The 13,661-nt window shown below is 37.0% G+C and overlaps 1 protein-coding gene across 4 annotated transcripts in view; it reads right to left on the reverse strand.

Annotated features, from left to right (window-relative positions):
• Positions 1-13,444, reverse strand: part of KIAA0232 (KIAA0232 ortholog) — a 52,150-nt gene extending 38,706 nt beyond the window's left edge. For 2 of the 4 annotated variants that reach the window (XM_075022661.1, XM_075022656.1), the window contains exon 1: positions 12,989-13,444. In XM_075022661.1, coding sequence (XP_074878762.1) covers positions 12,989-13,219 — 231 coding nt within the window. In that variant the 5' untranslated portion in view covers positions 13,220-13,444. Of the gene's footprint in view, positions 1-9,613; positions 9,680-10,301; positions 10,408-12,988 lie in introns of those variants that run through there. The other 2 variants (XM_075022669.1, XM_075022681.1) reach the window with 2 other exon arrangements.
• Between the last annotated feature and the right edge of the window lie 217 nt (positions 13,445-13,661).

Raw genomic sequence — 13,661 nt, forward strand, 5'->3', positions numbered from 1 at the left:
ATGACAAACAGGAAAGACGTTCAAGAAAACATTCTGTATGCACGAAGGCAAATAAACCAGCTACTTCACATGGAAAGAATCACTAAGGACTTCTGATCTCTTCAGCTACTAGATGCCTTTGTTTACCTTGGTTTCCTAACAGAACTAGAGATTCTATTATAATGCTTGTTTTAATGCAAGAGCTCTACCATAAGCTTAGAATTTTCACAATTCTGTTCAGTGGTCACTGAATATTTCCTAACAGCAATGCCACCCCAAACTTAGAGATTTAAAAAGCATGCATACACACAGAAGAAAAACTGAAATTTGGCTTACAAGATTCTAATACTTAAAACAGACTACCACTACCTAAATTTTTAAGGGACAACCACCCAATATTAAATATCAACAGTAAGCCAGGGCCATCTGGATATTGGAAAAATTCAAGTTTTAATATCTAAACTGTTATTTAAACATATATTCTTCAGAGTCCTACTGTATCTATCTACTACACAACTAGATAATCTCATATTAGAGATTTTTAATTGTAAAGACAGTGAAAGTGCAAAGTTTCATGACAAGAATAACTTAAGAACCATAAATGTGACTAAAGAAATTTTGAAGTATCTGTATTCTTTATGCTAATGCTGCCTCAAGAAATCCAGTATTTGCAGTGCTTAATTCAATCCTGAATTAATGTACACATGCAAATTCTAGAAAAAGATTTCTAAATTGTTTCTCCTGCTCAACTACGCAAAAGCAGGAATTCCACTGCTTCCTTCCACACTACCAAGAAATTGGAGAAGCAAAAGAAAAGCAAGTCTGGTAGCGATTCTTACTTTTGTTAGAAAGATAATAGAGAAATATCTATTATCAGTAAGAGAACAGACGTGACGCCTTGTGATAAGATTGAAAATTGTTCTGAAGTTCATAGTCTACATAAACAAAAAAATCAGTGTTAAAACATACTTCAAGAATCTGCCAGGAACTACCTGTATTATATAAAAGCTGGAGTCAAGTTCACTGATGCAGAAACACTAGATGACTCAAGATCCCAGTTTCTGTTCAGGTAAGTAAACAGGCTTAAATTTTGCCTTATCAGCAGAATACACAGGAAAGAAATCAGATCAACAAATTCCCCAAATGGGGAAATCCATGTTTTTAAAAAAATCAGACTTTTTTTCTTCAAGTTAGTTCAGGGAAACTGATTCCCTAAGATTCTCCCTGTGTAAATGCACTATAGATTTAATTAGATACACACTAAGATGATGAACAAATATAGCGTATATTAAGTTTTCAGATAATGTATTGAACAGCCTTAATTATCTATACGGTCAACATTTCTATTTCAAACTATATACAAGAGACTTTAGGGCAAGAATTTCCATTCTCTTAGAGGAGAGAATAAAATACTGAGTTAAAAAAAAGTCTGAATCAGTGAATTTTGAAGAACTCCTCTTTTTTGAGTGTTTTAATTTCAGCACAAACCAGTTGCTAATCAAGCATATTACCAACTTGGTGTTTCTTGCTCTCATAGAAGTTATTGCTGGCCAGACAAAACTTGCTGCTTCAACAAGCAAGTTCTAGTAACAACAAGTTCATACAAAAAAAGTAAGTAGCATTCAATATCATAATTTTTCAAATACAAAATAATCACACATGCAGAGTCTCTCCCTTGAAGGACCCAACTCAAAGAATACCATCAAAATAAGTAACCTAAACATCCAGACAAGATCATCTAATGTGAAAAAGAATTCCCAAAATTGTTACGGTATGCAAGCAGAGTCCTGCAAGACTAACATGTGAACAATCTTTCCTTCTTATAATTCTCAGTTAACAGATTAAGATATATCTCCAAGGAAGGGGAAAAAAATTACCCACAATTTTTTTAAAAGGGCCAAACATTTGCCAAAGACTCAGTAGAACAGTTGATCTGTGTTTTTGCCATGAACAGTTTGGAGTTGTATGTCTACTGAATGTCTGCCCAGTTCTGTCCAGCGTAGTACATAACGATTAAGTTTTGTCTGCTTGTTCCAAAATGGGGCATTAGTATGCAGACTCCTCTACTAAAGTCTATCATCAGTACAACTTAACTCAGTGACAGCTATCAAGGTTTGTAGTGAATAAATGAAAACAAAGACTATATAATCTGGCATAATGAAAACCCAGGTAGTCCAGCAGTCCTGGTCTCTTCTGGCAACAACAGTTTTTACAACATTGATGTTTAATTAAATGCAGTGTTCACATAGACAGGTACGAACCATTGTGCTCTGCAAGAAAGCTCTTCCAAAAACTTACTCAAAGAACTCCAAAAATCAACCCTTGAGATGTTTGGATAGGCAGGGAATGGAAGAAAATAGCCATAATTTATATCCAAAATGGAATAGGTCCTCACTACCTCTAGGAGGATCTCATAGTGGAGAATTTGGGGAAAACTGCAACAGATCACACATGTATTTCACCTTTAAGATTATTCAAGACTGTATAAATAATTTGAGTGAACTTCCCTGAAAAAATACTTCCCCTAAACTGAGATTCAAGAAAAATTCTCATAGATTGCTTAAGGCCACAGGGATATATACCTTTTCATAATGGCTTCTGTGAAAATTTTTAAGAGACATTGCATCTCATTATAATTAATGAGAAAGGTCTATAATGAGCCAGGATCAGCTCAGACATTCCTCACAGGCTGCCTCACACTGAGACAAAGATAATGAGATAATACATATGCAAGACAATTCAGAATAAAACACAAGAACAGTGGCACAAGCTCAGCTTATATTCTCCAAAAGACATGCAACAAGAGGTTCAACAGACAAACAGCAGACAAGGACACTGTCAGAGAGCAGCACAAGTTTTCTCCATGTCAAAAGCCATGCTACAATGGAATGGAGAAGACCGGAAAATGTTCTTTAATGTTAGATAATTACTCCAAATCCAGATATTACCAGAGAAAGAATTCATCTTAGGTTTTTTGTGAAAAGCCAGAGAACCATTCAGCCACTACAGTCACCTCTTTCCTGGTTGCTGTAACTGGAACATTACAGTCCTATGCAGCTGGACTGCAATGGAACAGCTGATAATATATCAGACCACATCACACACTGCTACAACTTCAAGGTCCTCAAGGCATTCAGGACTGACGATTCCACTATCTGCAGGCAGGGAAGAACTCTACCTATCAAAACCAATCAATACAAGTATAAAATCCTGTAATTCGAGTTTCTGTCAATTATAAACTCTTGCTTATAATGCTACCAACTCGAAAGGGCAGTCTATGTGTTGTTCGCTAATTAGAAGCTACTCTAGGCTGAAACCAAGCAGAAGAAATTTGATCACACCTACTCCAAAGAGCGAGAGAACATGCAAATGCTGCATCTGTTGAAATCCTATGTTTGTTGAACAGTCTGCCTTTAGAGTTTTCCCATTAAAGTAAAAGCAGAAAAGAAGAAAATTTAGCAAGGCTATAGCTACAGCTACAAAGACACAATTTTACTTGCACGTCTTACCTACCTGGCAGAAAAGAAAGCCAAGAACTCAGCAGAAACTGCCACTACAGAGTGCATATACCTGAAAGGGACATGTTATGACTGGAGAAGTTATCCCACAGAATTTATGGTAGCTGTCTTGGACTTAGGGATAAAGTTGTGTGGCAAGCATCACAGATCACTGTAACCATCTGATTTCAGAGAATATAGGCAGTGCACACCTATGCTTGGAGACACGTGCTGAGTGTACTGTCACACAATGGTCTACTGTACAAAGAACACTGAGGAGGTATCTCAGCTAGCCCCAGAATCCAAAGTAATAGAATTACATCAGAGATGGCTGCAAATAAATCCTGACTCTTAGGAGGACTAACGAGCTTGGCACTTGAGCTTATATCTCTGCTTTGCATTATATAAGCCTTTGTGAGAATACATCAGTAGTCATAACAATGAAAAAGTGATTCTGTTATTCTTTTTGCATGACTGTTAGATGGATGCTATTTAGAAAGACAGAGAAGGCAATATAGTACTGTTTTAAAGGATAGGTTTGATTACTCAGAGCAGAAGCTAACGATAACATTTTAACTATATTACACAGATGTGCCTACTTCAATAGGACAGTACGTAAGATAGGCACCACAGACCCTACGTAAGTTTAATGTCCTGAAAGTTATGTTTCACATATTGGAACAAACATGTTTGCAAAGGAATCTGCATTTCAACATCATCACTCACATCGGTACAAAGGCAGAAGACAGTTTGAAAGAAAACTTTCTCAGATAACCACAGTCTTCAAGAATAAATGCTTTTTCTTTTGCACTAACACATCAGCTGAAGCTGACTACCCTGAAACCTGTATGGTTTGCATAAATACAATGACCCTGAGTGCCTACTGCTGAGCTCCAATCCCTGCCACCATAATTCCTATCCCTGAAATGGAATAAAGAATATAAATGCCTAGTCCATGATACTCCAAATCTACCCCACATCTAACAGTCACCAAGACAGAAATACAGAACAGAGCAGTTCTAATTAACAAGTCAAATGCCAACTACAAATTAATAAATTTTTAAAAAAGAAATGAAAAAAAAAAGAGTAAGTCCCCCAGAGACACTGCACCAGTGAGAACTTGAGTTGCATTGGACAGAACTGTTACATGAGCTTTGGCTGGTGTCCTGGTTTCAGCTGGGACAGAGTTAATTTTCTTTCCAGTAGCTGGTACAGTGTTGTCTTGGGTTCAGTATGAGAAGAATGCTGATAACACACTGATGTTTTCTGTTGTTGCTAAGTAGTGTTTAGACTAAGTCAAGGATTTTTCAGCTTCTCATGCCCAGACAGCAAGAAGGCTGGAGGGACAGAAGAAGATGAGAGGGGATACAGCCAGGGCAGCTGACCCAAACTGGCCAAAGGAACATTCCGTACCATGTGGTGTCATGCCCAGTATATAAACTGGGGGGGAGTTGGCCAGGGCAGGGGGGGACTGCTGCTCAGGAACTAACTGGGCATCAGTCAGCGAGTGGTGAGCAATTGCATTATGCATCACTTGTTTTGTATATTCCAATTCTATTATTATTATTATTATTATTATTATTGTTACTATCATTGTTATTATTTTCTTCCTTTCTGTTCTATTAAACTGTTCTTACCTCAACACATGAGTTTTACTTTTTTTTCCCCATCCCGCTGCGTGGGAGGGAAGTGAGTTGAGTGACTGCATGGTGCTTAGTTGATGGCTGGGGTTAAAACACGACAGCTGGAAGCTCTTGTACTGACAGCACGTGCAAAGGAACCCAACTGAAATGACTTCAGCACCTGCAAACAACTATAGGTGCAGCTGTTCTTCACAAGCCTATCTACAGGTGCTTTCACAGGACAAAGCCTATTGCGCTGGGGGAATCACAAGTGTGCTCTAAGACCGAAAACAAGAGGCCATACCCTGCTGCACATGCAGCAGTTCAGAGAGAATATCTAGGAGTTTTCTGGCACATGCCTTTACAGTAAAGCCCTTTCAGTCATCTTCCACTGCTTAACTGAAGAGGAATCCCTCCCCCCTTTTTTCTCACCAAGTTAATACTGTATACAAAATATTTATTTTCAAAAGTTTAAAGGAAGCACAGCTAAGTTTTCCTCTGTGAACTTAACTTAGTTGTCTGAGCTTTTACAAAAGATAAACTATTTTCTATTAATAAGTAAGCTTTATGGGCATATTAACTTGAGGCTATAGTACTGTTTCCTAAATATGATAAACCTACTCTTTCTTCAGTTTACATATCCATGTATGAGAAAAAGAGGGGTTTTATTCCCAACCCTGCAAACATGTACACATTTGAATACTCTAAGGACTTCAAATTAATCATATAAAAAAGTACAGGCAGAAGTCTTGGTCTCACAGTTCCCTTTCCTACCTAACTATTCTTTTCTTCATTCACAAATTTCTACAACTTGAATTTTACATACTTAGTTTGGGTAATGATTAAAAAACTAATGTCAGAATATTCTCAAAATTGCTCCAATGGGAATGCCGCACAGCTTAATAAGCAGTAACACAAATAAAAACTAAACTGAAAATGTTCTGCATTCAAGAAATTTACTTCTACGTGCTGCTGGTGAATTTTGGAACTTAACGATGCTTGTGTGCAGCAGTCACATGGCATTACTCTACTATAACTGAACTATACTCTGCATATTTTAATGCATTTTAAAAAAATGGGTTTGAATGACCCACAGTTATTTCTTAGGGATGACAGAAGAGCAGTTGTACTTATATGAGAACCTGCATTGTCATCTTTTGTTAATCTGGCTGGTATGCCTGTTTAACATTTAACACAGGGTTAGTGTAGTACAGAGGACCAAATCCATATTTCTCCTCCTATCTTTAGATTATGGATGAGATTTTCACTTCAAAACAAACACAACAAAACACATCCTCTTCCCCCTAAAATATACATGTGAAAAACTAAATATCTATTACTAGAATATAAATCTAGACATCAGGTCCCTCTACTGGGTTAACATGGGATGGCAGGGAGAGCAAACGCCCCACATTTGACTGTGTCTTGGAACGAACGGCACAGGTGCATCACAGGTGCTGTCAGCAAAGTGTCCCACGTCACCAGCCCACGCTAGCCAAATGCAGAAGAGTTGGCAATGATATCCCCATCCCAGTTCAGAGTGAAAGGCCAAAAGCATTTGCAGAGATAAAACCACACAGGAAAGACCTAAAATTTATCATATGTGGGCTGAGGCCTCTTTTCCACTGCTCTGTTCTTCTCAATACAAAATGAAAACTACATTTTGGACTTTAAATATGTATGTGCTAATGACGAAAAAGCAAGAATAAAAACTATGATCAGCAGAAGTGTAGCTATCATTCTGAAGACTTTTCCTAACCCTCCATGTAAAAGATTACCCGAATGGAACTATTTCAAATCAAGTCTACAAATAATCAGTCTTCCAGAATGAAAGCCTCCCTCTTACAGACTGAAAAATCAAAAGGAAAAATCTCATGCTGGTCACAGAAGAACACAGTTTGCAGTACAATAGCTACTCAATTCTGAGAGTTAGGAAAATATCTTTTAAAAAACCCACTTTTTTAGGATTTTTACTTTTGAGGGTCAGAAAAAAATGTCAACTTCCAAAAATGAGTTGAAAGAAGTAGATCAAAAGCAACAGAAGACACTTGATATGGAAAGTATGCATAACAAATGCATTTAGACCTTCATGCTGCATGACCAAAGGCTTACAAACAAAGCCTTTATCTCACAGAGTGTCTAGCTGTTGGGTTTGGGTTTTGTTTTTTTTTTTTAAATAAAGGCTCTATCTCTTCAAAAGGGAGAACAGTCTGCAGGCAAAAAACCATGAACTTGTTATATTCAGAAACAGCTACGCTTACAAATAGTATATAGATGATACAATACAGAACACTGATTTTAATACTGTACAAATAAAGATCAATGAAATAATGTTTCACACAAAATATATTTTAAGGCAATGCCTTCCGCTTCACACAGATTATACTACCTTAATGCAATATTTACTGTATCACAAACTGGTTTGAAAACACGTGTATCTACAAACGTACTTTTAATTAGCATTTAAATAACAATCAGAAATCTTAAAAGCACCTAGTTGGTTTAACATTAGGAAACAAAGAACGAGGCATTCTGATAAAAACCAATCTAGTCTGAAGTCAAATGACTGTCTCAATGTTCAGATCTCCCTCAACAGCAATTCTGCGGGTCCCCAAAAGTTAAAGATTTGTCAGTAATTTCATGGGTTCTTCTCCTTAATTTATCCTTTATTCCAAAATAAGAAAAAATCAATAATAAAATGCAAATTATGAAAGCAAATATACTTAACAGAAACATTCTGCACTTTAGTTACCATCACACAGTCTTCAAATCCATACTGATTTTATGAAGTTTTCCTTAACAGACCAAAACCATCTAAAAGGTCATCTACCACAGAACAAAACAGTGCTTTCCAAACATTTTGAACAGAGGCCATTGATAGGCCTCAAATCTTAAAAAAACAAAACCAAAACAAACAAAAAAACCCTAACACACCTAAATAATGAATATAATATGTTATAAAACATGGTTCAACAGATTCCTTTAGTAATTTTGACCATTAGACATCTAATTTCTGTGTAAATCAATTTGAGAATCGTGTTGTCTAGAAAGTTTGTAAGGAAGAAACATCTCTGTTTCGGGGGGGGGGGGGGGGGGGGGGGGGGGGAGAGGCAAATCTACCACTGAAGTCCTTACTTGTCTTCTGCTATCACAGACCTAAACTAACTAGCCACCAAAACCCAAACACAAACTAATTCTATGAACATCCTGCTGTGTCACAGTAATCAAGGAAAATGTGCAAACCCAATTCATATTGTCTTTGTATTCTCTTCTCCATCAGTCAACGCTGGGGAAAAAAATCCCAAAGTGCCTCCTTCCTTCCACCCTCTTAAACCTTCCCACCAGCAATATCATTGCCGCAAAAAGGGGGGGACGGGGGGGGAGATAAAAAAATTTAAAAAAAAGAAAAAAGTGCACACACTAAGAATGAAGGATTGCTTAAGAACTTTTACGTCTTAAGCTTTTAGACTCATTTCCAAAAGCAGCAAGTATGGCTTAAATAAGAATTGTGCTATAAATGCCAAAGATAAGTTCACTTCAGTACTTGAGTATTTTTTAAAAAACATTTAAAGCGTGTATATTTCAGAGGTGTCACAGTAATTCTTGACAGGTATGTATAACATACGCATAACCATAGCAGCTCTGGAAGATCTCAGTACCAGAGTGCAATTTACCATAAACAAGATTCTTTTCTTGAAAGCTCTCTAGTACTTTGAAACACAGCTGGGCAAAACATACCTGCTTATCAATTTTCCCAATATTTTAACAGATATTTCAATTTAAGCCAATGAGTCATCAATAAAAACCACAAACATTCCAGTAAAATTTGGTTGCAGTGTATTAGGGTTTTACTTTCATCTATGTTTTCTGTACTGTGCCTCCCTCCACGGCCCCCCCCCCAAGTACTTGCAAAAAGCCCCTACTAACTCTCTGAAAACTCATGACTTACTGGTCTATCATTTTGTGATATTGAGTCTGACTCCATATGACACCCAACAGAGACCACTCTAATTGGGCAAGGCATAGAATTAACAGTAATAATAAAAGCGAAAAAAAACCAACCCCAAACAAGCAAAAACTCAACTCACAAAAAAACCCAAACCAAACAAAAACAAAACAAAGAAGAAAAAAAACCAACCACCCCACTCACCAAACCCTTAAACACATTTTATCTTCTATCTACATATCAAACTACCTCTCTGTACAGAGACAGATAGTACTGGAGGAAGAGAGGTCAAGTGACCCAAGCCACAGAAGTCTGCAGCAGAATCAAGACCAGAAACCACATATTATATATTACTAACAAACCAAATGGAACATTCCTGCTTATTCTTAAAAATAACCCTGAAGACCTAGTCAATCAAGAGTCACGTATTCTTTTGAAATACTTATTTTAAACGTAAGCAGAAGTGACTGATAACACACTAACATTGATATCTTAAATAGCTGGGTATGCCTAGTAAGGTTGGGGATATTTTTTCATACATTTTTTATTTTAAATCATTCTGTACTTACCTGACAGAACCTCAGTCCAGGACTTCAGAGTTCCATTTCCCTGTTACCGTTGATGACACCAGAATACTATAAAGAAAGCATGGAAGGAGGCTCCCTGAAGCGACTAAAACAGTGCTAATGATGTCATCAACATCGTGAGGTGGAAAGATCTTAATGACCATCTTAACTTCAGTTTGTAACATTTCTAATGAAGATGATTTCTACCGTATCCATAAGATTAAGACTTCCTAAATTGTTCCTCTTTACCACCTGCCCACCTGTGCACCCCGCCCTGCCTCCCAAAAAACACACTGCAATGGATTGTTCATATGTCTAATCCCATTTTGAGTGTTCAGAGACCACACATTCCTTCTAACCTGTTCAAAACAGAAGTGATTGCTGTATTTTGTGGAAGAAGTGATGGCTAATCACTCCCCACGGAAACAGAGTTCTAGAAGCAAAGAATCATAGAACAGCCCAGGTTGGAAGGGACCTCAAAAGATCACGTGGTCCCCCCTTTTGAGGGAAAGGGAGCCTAGATAGATTTTCAAGCACCCTGTCCTCCTGCATCTTGAAAACCTCCAGCAACAGGGGCTCTATCACATTCCTGAGGAGGTTGTTCCAGTGAATGATTGTTCTTACTACAAAAAATAAACAAATTTCTGTCTCACACTGAGGTGAAACTTCCCCCAGCACTACTTGTACCCACTTTCCTTTGTCTTCTCCATGTGGCTCCTTGTGAAAAGACAGCCTCCATCCTATTTGTAGATGTCCTCTCAGTTGGGGAGAAATCACTGCAATAAACCCACAACTTCGAACAGTTATTTCCCTGGAAATTCTGTCATCTTTCTCAAGAATCAAAGCAATCGTATGAGAGAAAATCCCTGAGATGCCAAGAACCAACTCTTCCATGGGAATTAATCTGAATTACAGGAGCTCAGCAACCCTCAGTATTTTACTTCTAAATTATTTCTCATTTAGATGTTGAATTGCTGCACTCTTCCCCGATTTCTATTTGTAAACAACACTAGTATTTGTTTTTCCCCTTTGTCAATGTTGTACGCATCACCAAAATCAGATTGAAACTGCTTATATGCAAACATATGCTTTAGAGTACAGATTTTCTTGCTTCTCAATGACTTAACTAAACCAAAATTAATTTTAAAATGTGAGGTTATACAAATAACCAGTAACCAATAGTAAATAATAAAATAAATAATAAAATAAATAATAAAATAAATAATAAAATAAATAAAAAGGACAAGCACATGTGGTTTAAGATTTCCTCAATTCTCCACACCACATAAGATATTTGTATTTGCAGTCTTTAAAGACTAAGCTATTTGAGAAAGCAATTAGGTAGCAGTACGTTTGTACAACATATGCATCCAATCATTATTATATAATATCATCCCAAAACTAAATTGATATTATGTCTCAAAACTTCAAAAATGGTTATTTGAAGTAGAGGGAACAAATCCAATAAGGTATGTTATAAGCAGGATCAAATTGGAGGAGGTGAAAAAGAAACTTCCAGCTTCTTCAAATGATGATGTTGTTCAGAAGACATCCTGTATGTTTGTACTACAGCACCCGATCAGCAACACAGGTTTTGGCTACCCTGTCAGCATGTGGTATTCCTCTCTCTTTGGCTCATTAGGTTCAGATAATCAACTTGGAAAAAGAACAGACACATTCCTTAAAGATCTACTATCAACCCGCAAAGCACCCAGTTAAGGTATCAAAACAAGAAATAAACTGAATGAGGTTTTCATAATATAGTTACCCTGCTTCTTGCAAAGTCTGATAAAAAGAAAACTAATTTTGGCACTCCAGTCATTTCAAATAATCACAGTAGTGACTTCACAGCTATGACTAAAATGGACTGAAAAGAAACAAGTCTTCATTCTTCCCCAAGGCCACAGGACTATCTATAAGGCTCCTCAAATTCTGGTGTGTTTTAACTCGGTTTCTTTTTTGGAACTTCATTCTGTCCCCTTCTAAAATACAGCTATTCATGTCTGACCAAGACTTAAGTAAGTTCACTGTTAAGGTACATTCCAAAGAGTGCTTACAGTGTTGGTTTTGGGTTTGTTGTTTTTTTTTTTTAATTATTATTATTATTAATCAGAAGGTTGCTCCTGGTGACTTCCACTGCTGCCAGATAAACTTTTGAACAAAAATTACTTTTGCTCATAAAGTTGTCTGTTTTGCACAATGGAAGCATGAAGGCTTTTATGCACAGTAATGGTTGCTAAGAGTTCAGAAACTGGCATCTGACATGAATTTTTTTCTGCTTCAGCTACATTTACATCTCTTCTGCAATACCCTGCCCTGCTTTTGCTGGATTTTTTAAAAGGTAAACCAGAAAACAATGAAAAAAGGTAAACCAGAAAACAATGAAAGTTCTGAAGCAGTTAGATAGCAATGTGTGAAGTACAACCAAAACAACAGCAACAAAAAACAACTAATAAAGCTACCAAATAAGAGGCATTTGCTTTCCTTCCTTCCCACTGTAATCACAGCCATCTTATGAGATGAAGTCTACAATCAACAGCAACCTCATCCCTTCTTGAAAACATCAGAACTTCCCTAAGTCCTATATCCAGAAAAGTCCAGTATTAAAAGTATTTTGATATAGGTTGATGATACAGAGAAATTAAAATTAAAAAAAAAGAAAAAACAAAAAAAGAGGTGAATCAGGACTGAAAAGTATGTTCTATGGACATATGAAATCCATAGCAATAAAGGCACATAGAAACAGTAATAAAGTTGTGCCTATCTGATACATAGTTTCACTTTTCTCCCCCTATTACAGCCATGTACAGCGACTCACTGTTCCACAACTCTTTTGCATACCTTTATCAGGATTCAGCACTAACATTCTTTTAGAAGAGATGAATAATGCATGTGCAATAATTTATTTTAAATACCTGAATACTACAAAAAAAAAAAAAGTGGGTTTTCTTTTCTTTACTGAAAATAGCAACAAGAAGAAATCCATGAGAAGTGATGGGGAGTCTACAAAGTACTGTGAGTCAGGCCAATTTTGACACACAGTTTACAAGAATTACATTAGTTTACTAATGTTCCAAAATTAAATTAACCTTATAATCATGAGTACTGATGGTCTGCATTTATGGTACAGAACATCCCAGTGATATCAATTGTAGCAATGTGAAAATATTGTTTAATGTAATTGCTCAAACAACAAACTAACTACATTAATCTCAGTTCACCCATCAAATCTGATTCCCATGTGGATTATGCCCCCCTTCCACCCACACACTGAAAGACAACCGCCTCCCCATCTGAGCCACACCCATGTATAATACACAAAACATAACTGATACAAAAACTCACTTTCACTGGACAACATCTAAAATATGTAAATACCTGTTCCTGCAGGTCGTAGTCATAGCTATCATGCAGCAGAAGACTGAGGACATACCGAGTATAAATCATGGCATCAATGCCACACTTCTCTAGCTCTTGTCCCAGCCAGGTCTGCACTGGACCCAAAGCATGTAGCAGAGACATTTCAGAAACAGATACAGGGCCTGGATAAGAGCTTGAGGAGCTTTCAGATGGCAAACCATCCACAACAACTGTACAGATAGGGCGCATGAATCTAGGTGGTTGGCATCCTTATAACGTGAAGCATTTTCTGTAGTTGATATTCCGTCGATATCTGGAGGTGATTTTCACTCCAGTAAATAGGAGAGAGGCTTGACTTCTAGGACAATCATTTATATTTCCTGGCAGTTAGCCGTCTAGAGACGAACATCACTCTTCAGGCATGACCAGTGAATAAACTAAATCCTAATAGCAAACACATATGTAGATGTGTTTTTCTACCTTAATTTCACATTGAGGCCAGATGCAAGTCCCCAGCAGGACCTATAAAGAGGAAAAAATGATAAGTTGTGATAATATGTATCCATACATGAATATTATTAAACAGTGAAAAAAACACCCAATTTAGAAAGCAGCCATTTACATACTGCTTACTCCACATATATAGTACACCTATTCAGTGTCATTTTGAAGAGTAACAGGAATTATTCCA

The sequence above is a fragment of the Buteo buteo genome, chromosome 1 (assembly GCF_964188355.1).
Source record: "Buteo buteo chromosome 1, bButBut1.hap1.1, whole genome shotgun sequence".
NCBI classification, from domain to species: domain Eukaryota; kingdom Metazoa; phylum Chordata; class Aves; order Accipitriformes; family Accipitridae; genus Buteo; species Buteo buteo.